We start from the raw sequence: 13,716 nt of genomic DNA on the forward strand, positions 1-13,716 counted from the left end.
TTTGGTCACAGTTTTGTGATGATGTTTATTTAGCGCCATTTTGTATTTTCAACGTCATTGTATTTTGATCATCATTAATTGTTATAAATAATTTAGGATAGTTTTTCACTTTTAGTGTCACTACTTGCTTTGATCCAAGTTTTTTTTTTAATTTGTTCTTGTCGTTCTTCATATGATTTTTATTTTCACCATCATTCTATATTCCGATCATCATTTTTTGTTTTGATAGCCACTTTTCATTTGCGTGATTGTAATTATTTCATTTTGATTGCAATTTCCCAATTTGATTTTTTGTTTTGTTTTGATTGTCATTTTTCTTTTTGATTAAAACATGGCTTTGATTGGAATTCATAATTTTTAGCCTCATTTGAGGGGTATTTAGTTCACGGAATTTTAAAGTGTCAACATTTATTCAGGTTATGATCCTTAATTTAAGGTTACAATTTTATATATATATATTTTTAATTATTCTAGCATATTTTTTTTCTCTTCCTCACTTCTACTCAACCTCCTTCTCGATTTACTTCCCTTTTTCGATCCTGCCCACATTCTTTAGGATTCGATTGTGGCCAATTAATCATCCCGCCCCGTGAGAAAGGGAAAGAGTGAGAAAGTGAGCGAGAGAGAGAGAGACCAAGAGAGCATGATGACACCTTCACAAGATGTTAGTCACTGTTCGAGCTCTTGTTTGTGGATGACTAAGCCCCGTTGTCATGGTGATTGTGGTGCGCCCCCGCTGGATCCTCCTCGTATCATCCTTCAATAATGAAGATGATGAATGGTTATTATTATTATGAACTATTGTTATGTTTGTCTCAATTGGGAAACTGATTTGACTCCTGTTGAAGTAGTAATCATGTAATCCATGACACCGGGAAGCAGTGGATTTGCTCATTATTAGCTTGTCCTTTTCACATAGAATTCCAGAACTAAACTGCAACATTTATTATTTGGTCACCATTTTGTAATTTCATCACCATTTTTTTTTCATTTGTAACATGTTTTTCCTCTCTGAGGAAAAAACAAAGAGTTGTTTATTTGCGGTGACGGGTTTATGTGTTCACATGAATGTTTGACTGTTACAAATAGATATTTTTTGATGAACAAAAAAGGAGGTGTTTATTTAAGGTGTGGTATCTGTTCATTTGGGTGACGATGAACCACAGATCTTTTATTTTTTGCGTCATCACTTTTAAAATCATATGAATTTGATGGAAGAAGTCAATATTTTAAGATTGTGTATAATTCACTGCTCTGTTGTTCTTATAGTATCTATTGCATATGTGCTTCTGTGTTTTAATTTGTGTTCTAATTTCCTGCGAATTAATATAATACCACATGGAAAGTGCTTTGTTACAGCTCCAGCTGTTGTGAAATGCGCTACATAAATGAAGTTGTATTGTATTGTATTGTACTACCTGTTTTTTTCTAAGTGGAAAATACAAAAGGTGTATATTGGAGGTATGCTGTTTAATTGTCCATGTGTTCAATGAGACTTAATTATCAGTATTTTTTTAATTGTCACCATCAAAACAGGAGTTTTTTTTTTTTACTTGTGGTGTGGTTTTTATTTGTTTACATGGATGACCACAATCTCAGGTTTTCACTGTCATGCAATACAATACAACTTCATTTATACAGCGCATTTCACATCGACATATTTTCTAGTGTGGCATTTCTTTGTTCACACAGAAGAAGACAAAACTGCCATTTAACGGTCACACGTCTATATATGTTTTAATCATCATAAATAAAATACAAATAAAAAACAAAAAAAGATGGCTTTTATTTGAGATGTGTGGTTTATTTATCGACGTGGATGACAAACCTGGTGTTTGACTGGTACCCATCTGTGTATTTTTTTTTAAATGATAATCACCAGACATTTTTTTCGTGTGTTTATTTCAGGTGTGGTGTTGATTTGTTCATTTGGATGACATCAAACGTGGTGTTAAATTGTCACGCATCTACATTTTATTTTTTTTAAATAGTCACCTGTTATTTTCTGTGGGAAAAAACAGAGTGTTTATTGGAGGTATGGGATTTGTTCATGTAGTCGATGACAAACCTTGGGTGTGTGTGTGTGTGTTTGTGCGCGTTTTGTCCTCCCTACTGAATGCATCATTGGCAATCAATGGGCTAATGTCTCATATAACACACACAGACTTGCGTGTGCATGTGTGTGTGTTACGTTGTCTCCCATCAGCGTGAGGGCACACTACTACTCATGTACTACATCTTTATTTGAAGGCGTGGGACCTGTAGAGCAATTTAATACAATATTATGATATATTTGCGGTGAATATGGATGGATGGATGGATCTAGCTGGTATCACGATATAGCTTCGATTTATAACATTTACATAAGGTAACCGTGTGAAATTTAAAACCACTTTTTTCAGAATTTTACTCACTGATACTGAGTACTTTTGATACTTTAAAATTCAAATAACACAATTATAGATGAATGTTGAACAGAAACCTTTCTTTCTTTCTGAGGGACATGATTATTCGGCAATGTGTCAAACTGCCGCAGTTGCACTAACTACTGGTAAGGAGGAGTTGATTTTTTTTTTTTCTTTGCTTAAAGTATCGTTGCGGACGACACAGAGGTCGACTGGTTAGTACTATGGGCCTCACAATGCCGATGTGCACTGTTTGATTCCGCCTCTGACACTCCTCCTTCCCCGTGCCTGCGTGGGTTTACTGTGGCTTACTCCCACATTCCAAAAAACATGCTTGGTAGGTTGATTGGACATTATTATATATATGGTATTGCCACTCACTTATCCCAACCATGAATAATACATCACAATATCTTCAGGACAGATAAAGAGAAGACAAACCGATATTTGATGCTAACGGATTAAAACCAATACTAATCCATAATGACATGACTGTATTGCTGTTTTGTCACTGTTGTTTGACAGAGATATGGCGTGTTTGTTTTTGGTCACCGACAATAGTGAGTGTGTCTGGGTAGAAATCCACACACACACGCACACACAGGTCACTCCCTTTGCCAGCGGGATGACGGCACAGGCGGCCTGTCAGCACCTTCCCGCCAAGCGTTAAAGAGGGCGCGCGGAGTTGCCAGCAGAACACACACACGCACAAACACACACCCGCACACACACACCCACACACGCACACCTACACTAGACTGCCACGTGAAGCAACAACAACGATCAGGTGACATCACTGTGACAGCACACAGGATGCTTCATGCGCTTACTGGCTTTGTTTTGAGCGCGATGCGCATAATGCAACCATTTTGCAGTGTTTATAGGTTTGAGTAGATGACCAACTTTATATATATATTTCACATGTTTGTATCGTAATAGAGGTGCTGTGTTTATGTCTGAGTAGATGACGATCCTCAAATTTGTATTTTGTAGTCAAAATGTATTCTTTGTTCATCCAACAAGAAAAATTAGGTGTTTATTTGTGGTGCGGCATTTATTTTTTTTCAAGTGGACCACAAACGCTACATTTAATTTTATATTAAAAAGAAATGTAATCTTATTTTATGTTTTGGGATAAAAATGGGTTTATCTGAGGTGGGCATTTATTTGGTCAAGCCGATGACAAGATCAGCATTTCCGGAATCAGTAGAGTCCGGTTGTTTTATGAAATCCTCCACTAATCTGGTTAAAAATGTGTCATTGTGGCGTTCAGCTCCACTCTTATTAAACAGTTTCCCACTTCTGTCCCAGAATGCAAATGCTACAGTCTGGTGTATTCCCAACATCTTATGTCATTCTTCATGAACTAGGAAGTAATCGACTTATAATTGTTGTTTTTAGTAATTTCGAATTTTCCTCATCAACCCAAAATGGGGAAGTCGCTTGCCAACCAAACTTCAGAATGCATTTTGGTATTTTGACATTTTGCTCTCCACCTCACAATTGAAAATCTAGTTACCTCCAAGCGTTTAAATGTTTCTTGACTGTTTCCTGCCTACCTATGAATTAGAAATAGGACGTTTTCATCTGTGTTCGTAAAGCAGGAAGTAGCCAACTTACCAACAAATGTTTTTGTTTCTGTTTAGCTTTTTCTAAATCACTGCACAATCAAAAATAGTATCGTCATCATATACAGTCTCATCCTCCCAGATCAAAAATTATTTTCACATTCCCATAAATCGCTCCCAGCTATCTCTGAATGCAAATCGTATATTCTCTGGACGGTCTATTTGCCGCTGCATTAAAAAGCTGTTTAAAAAAAAAAGGGAAAAATGCATAAAAGACATTGTGGTGCGTCTGCACATCTTAAAAAGAGTTTAACCTTGTGAGGTTCACTGGCTTCAGATGTCCTCTGTAAGAAAAATGATGAACGTGTGCGCGCGCACACACGCACACACACGCTCACATCTCATTCCCAGAAACATATCTGCTGTCACACACACGGCGGCGGCGTGATGGAGATTAATAGCGGCACTTAGAACCCGCTGAGCTCCACCTGTCATGGCCCGCAAACCCTCAGGGCTGCCGGGCCCGGCTCCTTGGAACCAGACTCCGGCCCGGGGACAGATCCATCACGGGCAATTTTGTCACGGGACACTACGTTAGACTCGGCAGCTGGACCGCCGATGCAGGACAGGCCGTGATGACGTTACTTCTAATCACTCTGCTTGATTAACACCTGGATGGAAATTTTAACGTGTTAAGTTCAATGTGCTTTGTCTTTGATGTTTAGAATGTAGGTGAGCGTGAACACACGTAGGTCTACATGTTGTTGTTTTTCTGTTTTTCTTTTAACAAAGATTAATTGATGGAAAAACGCAAGTCTGTGCAGGGTTTTTTTTTTTTGCTCAGGCCTGAGCCTTGTCTAATAGAGAAAACTGCTTTGCTGACCTCTTGTGGCATCTGTAGGCCATTACAAACCTTTTTGGGGTTGGTGTTCAATTCAACCTCATTTTGTAGGGGTACAAATTAATCATCTTTGATGTTTACAAAAACGTATGTGCATTGAATACGACTTTACAAAAATGAAGGTATGTGTACTGAACCCTACTGTCTTTGATATTTACAAAAACGGAGGTGCACTGAGGAATAATTTATCATTAATGTTTAAAAAAGAATCTAGGTACAGTTTTGAAGATTGAATTGTCCTTGCTGCTTACAAAAACAGGTGCATTGAAGATTATTTTTTCTTACGAAAGATTAGATAGAATACTCAATAAAAATACATTAGACTAAGTTGTCTTTGATGTTTGCAAAAAGGAGCGCTAATGACTAAATTGTCTTTAATTTGGTGCGGAGTAGATTGTCTTTGATGTCAGGTTTATTAAAAGGGGTGACCGAGGAGGGATCGTCCATTTTTCAATAACAAGCAATCTTATGTTTGCTTTTTTTTTAATTATTACATTAGCTCGCATGTTCAATGTTATCAATTTGTTTTGGAGACATCAATACAAAACTAAGGAGTTTAAAAAAAGCCTCCTGCGATAAGCATCACAGCCACGCCCCCGTTCCCTCCCCTTTCTCCATGGGAGTCACGCCAGGGACCGATCACAATCCTTCCATTCAAAGCCATTGTAAATATGTTGCTATTAACGATAAAATAACGGGACCAACCGGCCTCAAAGTGTATATAGACATCTCAACTTGGGCCCACTTCAACCTGTGAAAACCTCACAAAACGATTAGCCATTCCTTGACTGACTTACAAGAGAAAGAGGAAATGAGCATCTTAAATGCAGCTTCTGTCTTGTCTTGTCTGTTTTCTTTAATGAGTCACCTAGATATGCAAACACAATGCGTTACGAGAAGCTTTTTGTAAGGTTAATTGTGAGTCGGTCGTTATATCTTAATCTATAAGAGTTAGCTTGACTTACTTTGTTCACCGAGGCCATTCAGGGACTACAACTACACCAATCATCCAAAATTGACACGTCCAGTGCGGCCACACTCCTCGCTGGAGCTTCGCTGCGCATAATTTTTCTGTCCATCCATCCATTTTCTGCACTGCTTATCCTCACTAGAGTCATTTGCTGGCATGCTGGAGTCCAAATTTGAAATTTCACAGAGGCACGTCATTCGGGTTGTCCTGAAGCTACCTATCCGACACTGATGCCCCGAGAAGAAGTGCTGCACCGCAACGCGGAAGATTAAAATAAAAAAGAATTAAAAAAAAAAAGACCTCCAGTTCTTTTCGATGATTAGGTGTTCAACCAAAATTGACACCAACTCCCACCCGTGACGCCGACGGCTGCAAGTGGTAGTGGACGCGAACAAACTCGATGGCACAAGACCGCATATCTGTACAATAAGAACTTGAGAAGCTGCTTTTGTTGTGCTAACCTCGTTCGTTTACTGGCTGAAAGCCAAATTGCTGCCTATGATTACAAACATCGAGTAGTTTGATGATTACATTGTCTTTCGTGTTTATAGAAAATGTAGGTGAATTGAAATTGTCATGGATCGTTCAAATAAAGAACAAATGCAGACTCCAAAAACAAGTATGGGAGGTTAACGGGACACTCTAAATTGGCCGTAGGTGTGAGTGCGACTGGTTGTTTGACTTTGTGTTTCCTGCGATTGGCTTGCAGCCAATTCAGGGTATAGCATGCCCGCGACCCTCGTAAGGATAAGCAGCTTGGAACTCATGGAACTCAACTCAACTGTATTTAGAAAGCACTTTAAGACAACCACCACTGTTTGCAAAGTGCTATACGTGGAGCAAATTAAGTCACAACAACAATCAATAAAACAAATTAATAATGGAGACAGTAAACAGCACAAAAACAATAAAACCAAAATTTGAAGTCTCATGCTGAGTGAGAAGCGAAATGGTGCGCATTTCTTTTAACTCTTAATAACTTATACAATAGGTAGTTGAACTACATTCATTTTGTCTTCTTATTGTTCGCTATGTTTTAACTGATTCATTTATAGCAGACAATATTGTGTTAGATTGTTTTGTTACCTGACATGCTTTGGCGAGTCTTTCGCCTCCTTCTAAGTCCCCTCATGGAACATCAGCTGATAAAGACGTGTCACATCATGTGACACTCTGAAGAAGGCGAAAGACTTGCGAAACATGTCAGGTTAAAAAAACCCAAACTAAAACAATATTGTCATCTATAAACAAATCAATTGAAACATTATGAGTATTGAAGATTCTAAATTTGCTTTGTATATTATATAATTTGCATCAATATTGTATTTGATGTGTTCAAAATGGGTATGCGATGGAGAGTGAAGACTTGAAATTGTTTTTGATGCTTACAAAAATGTGTATGTTAGGCACTCTAAGGACTCTAAAATTGTACATGAATTTTGCCGGCATGTTAAAAGATAGTGTGCCTGGAGGACGGGGCGCAGGGGGTCCTCTCTTTTTTCTCTCTTCCTCAAAAAGCTCACCCCGGTTTTTGCCTCTCATCTCTCTGCAGAGTTCCTGACAAGGATGTTGCTTTTAAAACATTCCAGAAACATGCGGGGGGAGGAGAAGATAGTGCGTGGCATGGGATTTGGTGGGAGAATGAGCTGTGCCAGCAGGTTTCCTGTAGTTTTGATCACATGACATCATATAGCCAATCAGAAGACGGACGTCATTGTGACAGCAGCTAATTTAACATGCAGCGTTGGAAATCAAAACTTAAACACGTAAAAATAAGACGTTAAAAAAAAATGACTTTGAAGTAGCCTCAGTTAATATTTACATTAGATTTGCAATCAATGGATGTCATTAGGTTGCGCTATGTCATAAGATCCATGGCCAGAATTTGTACATTAGGTGCACTGATGTCTATGTTGTCTTATTTTTATAAAACACGCACGGAAAAGTCTAAACAGAGTTTCACTAAAGCATATAAATCGGATCCATTAAATCTTCTGAGATGTCTTTGATATTTACATACAGGTCTATTTTGCACTCTTGGCTAGCCTGAATTGTGTTTCAAGTTTACGCAAACATCTATGTTATGTGAAACAAAGACGTGAAATTGTTAGACCCAAAAAATTTATTAAGTATAATCATTTGCTGTTCACAAAAACTTGTTGGGTGGATTATAAGCTCCGAAATTTCTTGGATGAACACAAATAACTGTATCTCTAAAATATTGTGATATTGGCTACTAAGACTTCAAATTATCTTTGATGTTTACCAAAACTTGTATGTTGGGCTTATATATCCCTATAAATTTTCTTTCACGTCCACAAAAGCTTGTGGTTGGATTTATCCAAGAAAAAAAGCATACATTGCATATTTTGAAGACTCGTTATCTTTGATGTATACAAAAACAGCTGCGTTGACTCCTTTGAATGTTCTAAAATGTCTTGGGTATTTACCAGAGCTTGTAAGTAAGTCAGACTGACACCACTAAAAATATCGTTGATTTTTACCAAAAAAATGTGTACATCTCAGTTGCCACGTGGTAAATTGCTTTTGACGCTTAAATACTCGCGTTGGGCACAGAAAAATCTCCAAAATGTCTTTGATCATAACCAAATTTGTACGGTTAGGCCCACTGAAACCCTTAAATTGACTCTAATGTGTCTAAAAACTCCATCAAAACCTCCAATGTGTCTTTGATGAGAGCATGTTTGGCCCACAAAAGCACTAGATTATTTTTAACGACGACAAAAGTTCATAATGGGCACATCAAAACCCCAAAGTGTCTTTGAGATGTCCCAAAATTGTATAGTAGGCCCACGCAAGCCCTTCATTTGCCTTTAATGTTTACAAAAACTCATGTTGGGCACATCAAAAACCCCAACGTGTCTTTGATGTGACCCAAACTTGGACGTTGATGTTGGCAAAAACCCGTCCGTCAGTCTTACCAAAATATTCCAACTGTTTTTGATGTTTTGTAGTAACCTAGGGTACATCAGCCCTGTGACCGGCGCCATTAATTGCTGGAGCGGTGCAGGCGTTTGTGTCTCACCTTCCAGGCAGCAGGTCCTCCAGAGGCCCGAGTGCGTCATCACCTCCTCATTCTTCTTGCTGGTCTCGTTCTCGTTGTTGCTCTTGATCTTGCAGACGCCGCGCGAGTACAGCCAGTAGTCCGTTCCCACGGCGATGGTCATGAGGCTGAAGGCGGCGAAGGCCCCCACCGTGGTCAGCAGCATCTGAACCCCGCGGTCAAACACGCCCATGTTGCCGCATTCCACGAAGGGGGGGCCCCCTTTCCTCTTCACGTACAGGAAGTAAATATTTGTGAGTTTGCGTCGCCACGCCAGCTCGGAAAAGGGGGGGTGGGCGGCGGCGGCGGGCGGGCGGCGGTAGCGGGGGACCGCGGGGGGGGCGGGGGAATTAGGGGAGCTCGGGGGAAATCGTATGGTTGGTTTTGGGTGGGGGGTCGCCGACCAGGTAAGAAATAAGAGGAACCCTTGAAAAGGGGTTGGGGTGAGGGGGGGATTTTAGGGGGGCGGTCAAAGAGACGCCAAAGTGGAACAAGTGAGCAACCTAAAAAAAAGTTGATCCCACAGGAGGGAGGCCTACTTTGGAAGCCCTGTGAAGGCCGAACCCCCAATAACGGAATGGGGGCCTCTTTTTTGGACGTGAAACTAAGCTAATCTAGCGCACACACTCACACACAGAGTAGAAACTTTATGAGCTTACACATGGACCGACATACGGTTCTGGAAAACGGGCCACCTCAAAATCAGACTGCGACTACTCGGTTGTCACTTTTGACGCCCCCCAAAAATGACCCCCAAAATACCACCTTAAATCATATATGCTATAGAACACTATGGGTACAAAACTGCCATTTTGAAAAGAAGCCCACCATTGACGCCCCTCACCACATGTCAAAATAATCCATCCAAGAAAAGGAGAAGCTGAAGAAGATGCGGATCAAAGCGCAGCCTGCTTAGTTGCTTGGCCTTCCTCCTAAAATTCTGGTCCCCGGTTTCCATGCGGACTCCTGGAGGGGCGCATCCAGGCGGAGAGCAGGCCGGGCATCGGCGCTCATGCAGCCGACCGATGGAGCGCGGAGGCGGCGGTGGAGGAGGAGGAGGAGGCGGCGGAGATGGTGGAGGGTTAGCGGGACGACGCGCGAACCTTGCCGCATCCAGAAGATCCTTAGTCGGTCACCGCACGACGACGCGTCCTGGTCAAAATCACCCGGCGTCTTTTCTCTCCACCTTGATGATTTTTTTATTTTTTTATTTTGGTTTTTTTTTTTGTTGTTGTTTTTTTTATCTCGCTCCAGCGACACGTCAATCCGCGGCTTTCTCGCTCGTCTTCTCGGCGGAGCTGAGAGGAGAAGAAGAAGAGGAGGAGGAAGATGCTTAGTAGCTGAGGATGAAAAAAAATCGAGACAAGCAAAGAGGAAGAGGAGGAGGAGGAGGAGGCTGGCAGTTCATAAATAAAAATGTCCTTTTCAAAAAGTCAGCGCATCTAAAATGACATTTCGTCACATTTACCAGCATCTTCACAATTCATTCATGAATATTATATAAATATACAATATCTAACATCAGTTTTTTTAATTAAAAAAATGTAGGGAAATCACATTTTGGGCCGGTTCAATTGTTGATATTTTGGCACCCTTATGTTGACTGAAGTGCAGTGACATGGTGCCTAAAGATAAAGAGTCAAATCACGACGGATGTGAAGTGGCTCTTTTGGGCGACCCTAATTTTTGTTGTGCTAATTACACATGCGTTCCGTAGCACATCCATTCTTAGCACCCTTTTGGTTGGTGTTCTCAATAAATGGAAGTCGGTATGCCATTTTGTGTGGTTCCATTGATGCTTGAGGGTACCAAAATAACTGACCAACACTTTTGGGCATCCTTCTGTTTATTTACCCAAGCACTTTGGTAGTAGGCATGCCATCTTTTGTGCGGCTGCACAGCTGTTGTGGAGGAAAAGAACTGATCGATACCATACTACATTTTGGTGCTCGTCACGTTAGTGGTGTGGCACATAAAGGGTTGATCTTGACAGTTCGGGAACCAATTAAGAGCAGTAATAGCTATGGTACTTTGTTGTTGGGAACAGTACCGAAGTAAGAGATCCACAGTTTATCACTTCTTGGCACCATGCACATGCGAAAGGTAAAACCTGACACATTATAATGGCGTGCACGGGTGGCCACTGTGTGCTGCTCTGTTGTTGTAATGAGGAATACCACAAACCAGAATATACTGTACCACTTTTTGAGACCCTACTCAGTCGTGTTCACGTGTTCCCCGACGCCGCCTCGCGCTGCTGAAACGGACAGCTCCCGGCGTGTCTTGCCCTGCGATTCGTCGCCAGTGTAGTCATGTGACAGGGATGCGCGCGCACGCGCGCGCGCACACACACATAAAGCCGGGTAAGCGCGGCGCACTGTGGCGAACTGTGGACGGCTGGCTGGCTGCCCCGCAGCGACGCTGCATTACACCGCACTACACACTACACTGCACACACTTTGTATGTTCTCTGCTCACATTGTGCCACACATGAAGGCGCATGCTAATGGCTAGCGGGTGCAGCGCTTGTTGTTTTCGTCGTCTTTGTGTTGCTTCATGTTGATGCGTCCCACTGGCCTGCATGCAACTAATAGGTTTAGTGTTCGCTTTCCTTTGGACACTTGAAGGTTTTCAATACTAATTGCTGAGTTTTCCAAACGGGATCTATCCATCTCTCCTTCTATCTTCAAACAGATGGTATTATGTTAGTGGCATTAGCTTAAGCATTTACGTGACCGATTGTCAATCATTAACAGGTTCAGATTTGCTACAGATGTTAAGCATTTGTTAAACAAAAAGCATTTATCAAATGAAACGAGAAGCAGTGTGCGCAATTATGACAAGTGATTGTGTTTACTGGTTTTATTCTTCTCACATGTTTTATTAATATATTACTTAGTTTAAATGTTCATAACCTGCACTTCACATTTGCAACGCACTCTCTTAGTCAGTCTGCATAGTGACAACACTTCATATTTTTCCAAAAACACAACAAAACTGATATGGTTTGCCAGAAGACAGAAAACTGAAAAAAAAAATGTTTTCGCCAAGTACTAGAGAATTCAGTATTTTGACCTAAAAATGTTAATGAAAAACTTTTCTCAGTTGCCTTATTAGAAAATTCAAAAAGAAAACAAAATCAAAAACAGCAACAGTTTTGAAAAATAATTCTATTTGTGATTTTGCAAACATCAAAGACCCTTTAGGCCAATCCAAATAGCACCAATTACCCTTGGTCTTGTCTCTTCCCCCATGAAATGTGCGTTCACAACAAACAAGACCACAAACAAGGGGCGTATGGCTCTTCAGCCGGAAGTCAGACCCCAAACTTTCTAGATAATACACACGCCCCCTATTTTTATCAACATCATATTAAATTGAAGGTTTTCAGTTAATCAAATTGGTTAAATATACAAAGGAGTGAGAAATGAAGTATAGAGCATGTGTGTCTTTGATGCTGCTGTATATCTGCAGTCCAGTGAGGGTGAATTATCTGACTGGATGCTCTGTGACGAGGCTGCGATTTGACCTCACACACACACACACACCCCCGCACACACTCCGACACACACACACTCACACTCACAAACACACACATAAGCAGAGTTAGCCATAACCGTTAGCTGTGGGCTATGCGGTGCGCTACAAAGACTAGCGCACATCCTACACAACATTTGAAAGCTTATGGGCTTCAATAGCTACACTCTCCACTTTTAGCCTGGAGAGGTAGCGTTTAAACTCCTGCAGTTGACGTCCCACACACCCGCCCAGGCCATCCAATGCCGCCTCACGCTCATACTGTCTCCAACTTTAGTATTCAATCGTGGTAAATATCAATTGACTTGCTATGATATGGATTTAAAGGAATTTGTTCATCAGTGCACTACTGGTTGTCATTTTCATTCCGCTGTTTGGGTTAAGATTCTGTTCAGGATGAGGGTTCAGGTTTGTGGTAGATTAGTGGTTGTGGATGGAACCAGTATCCTTTTGATTTTCCTGAAAAAGATCCAATCAGAGGCAGAAGGTGTGACAAATGTGATGTCAGTCATTTGCGGAGCTAGAAGACCGGTCATAGTACTTTACTGAAATGGTGACGGAATATCCACCTCCGGAAACGTCAACGATATTTACCAAAAACTGTGTATAAGTAGCAAATTGATAGGGTCGCTGTCCGGCCGAGGCCGGAAGCGAAGAGTGAACTCCACAAACGCTGACCACAAGAAGAGTTTCAGACCAGGTGTTTATTGGGGCCGACAGAGAACAATCAATCCATATCCTCACTAGGATATGGACTAGTGACAAACATAGATTTAGGAGTATATATACAATTACAAGCGTCGCGAGCGACGAGAACAGAAAACGCTGGTGGACCGGGTCGCACCAGGAACCAAAAACGAGATTTAACTTAAAGCGCTTGCATAGCAAGGATAAACTACAAAATGATAATGGTCTTACCACAGAAGGGAAAGATGAATCCAAATAACGAAAACGAGAACCAAGGGCGAGCCGAAAAGTAGCTGAATCAAGAAACACTAGTGATGGGTCCAGCGACACCGAGGCGTCGATGCGCGCGCCGAGCTTCCAGGGTAAACCCCGAGTCGGTGCGCGTACTGCTTTGAGAAAGTCAGGTGACCACTACCAGAATCGTGTCGACACAGCGGTCGCGCGCCAAACTGTGTTCATAAGGAAGCGCATCTATCAACAGGATGGACGCTCAAAACAAGCATCGAGTTATTGGCACGTTACTTTGCATTAAATATCCGCAAGATGGAAGACGTCACTGTTGATGCGCACTCAGAGGTGCAGCG

General features: G+C 41.3%; 1 protein-coding gene across 1 annotated transcript in view; it reads right to left on the bottom strand.

Moving 5' to 3' along the window:
- cacng2b (calcium voltage-gated channel auxiliary subunit gamma 2b) overlaps window positions 1-9,244 on the bottom strand; it is a 41,686-nt gene extending 32,442 nt beyond the window's left edge. Inside the window, exon 1 of the mRNA XM_088303055.1 lies at window positions 8,891-9,244. Coding sequence (XP_088159181.1) covers window positions 8,891-9,101 — 211 coding nt within the window. The 5' untranslated portion in view covers window positions 9,102-9,244. The remainder of the gene's footprint in view (window positions 1-8,890) is intronic.
- Between the last annotated feature and the right edge of the window lie 4,472 nt (window positions 9,245-13,716).

Source organism: Idiotropiscis lumnitzeri, chromosome 8, assembly GCF_059441095.1.
Source record: "Idiotropiscis lumnitzeri isolate Australia: NSW breed Sydney's pygmy pipehorse chromosome 8, RoL_Ilum_1.0, whole genome shotgun sequence".
Classification (NCBI taxonomy): domain Eukaryota; kingdom Metazoa; phylum Chordata; class Actinopteri; order Syngnathiformes; family Syngnathidae; genus Idiotropiscis; species Idiotropiscis lumnitzeri.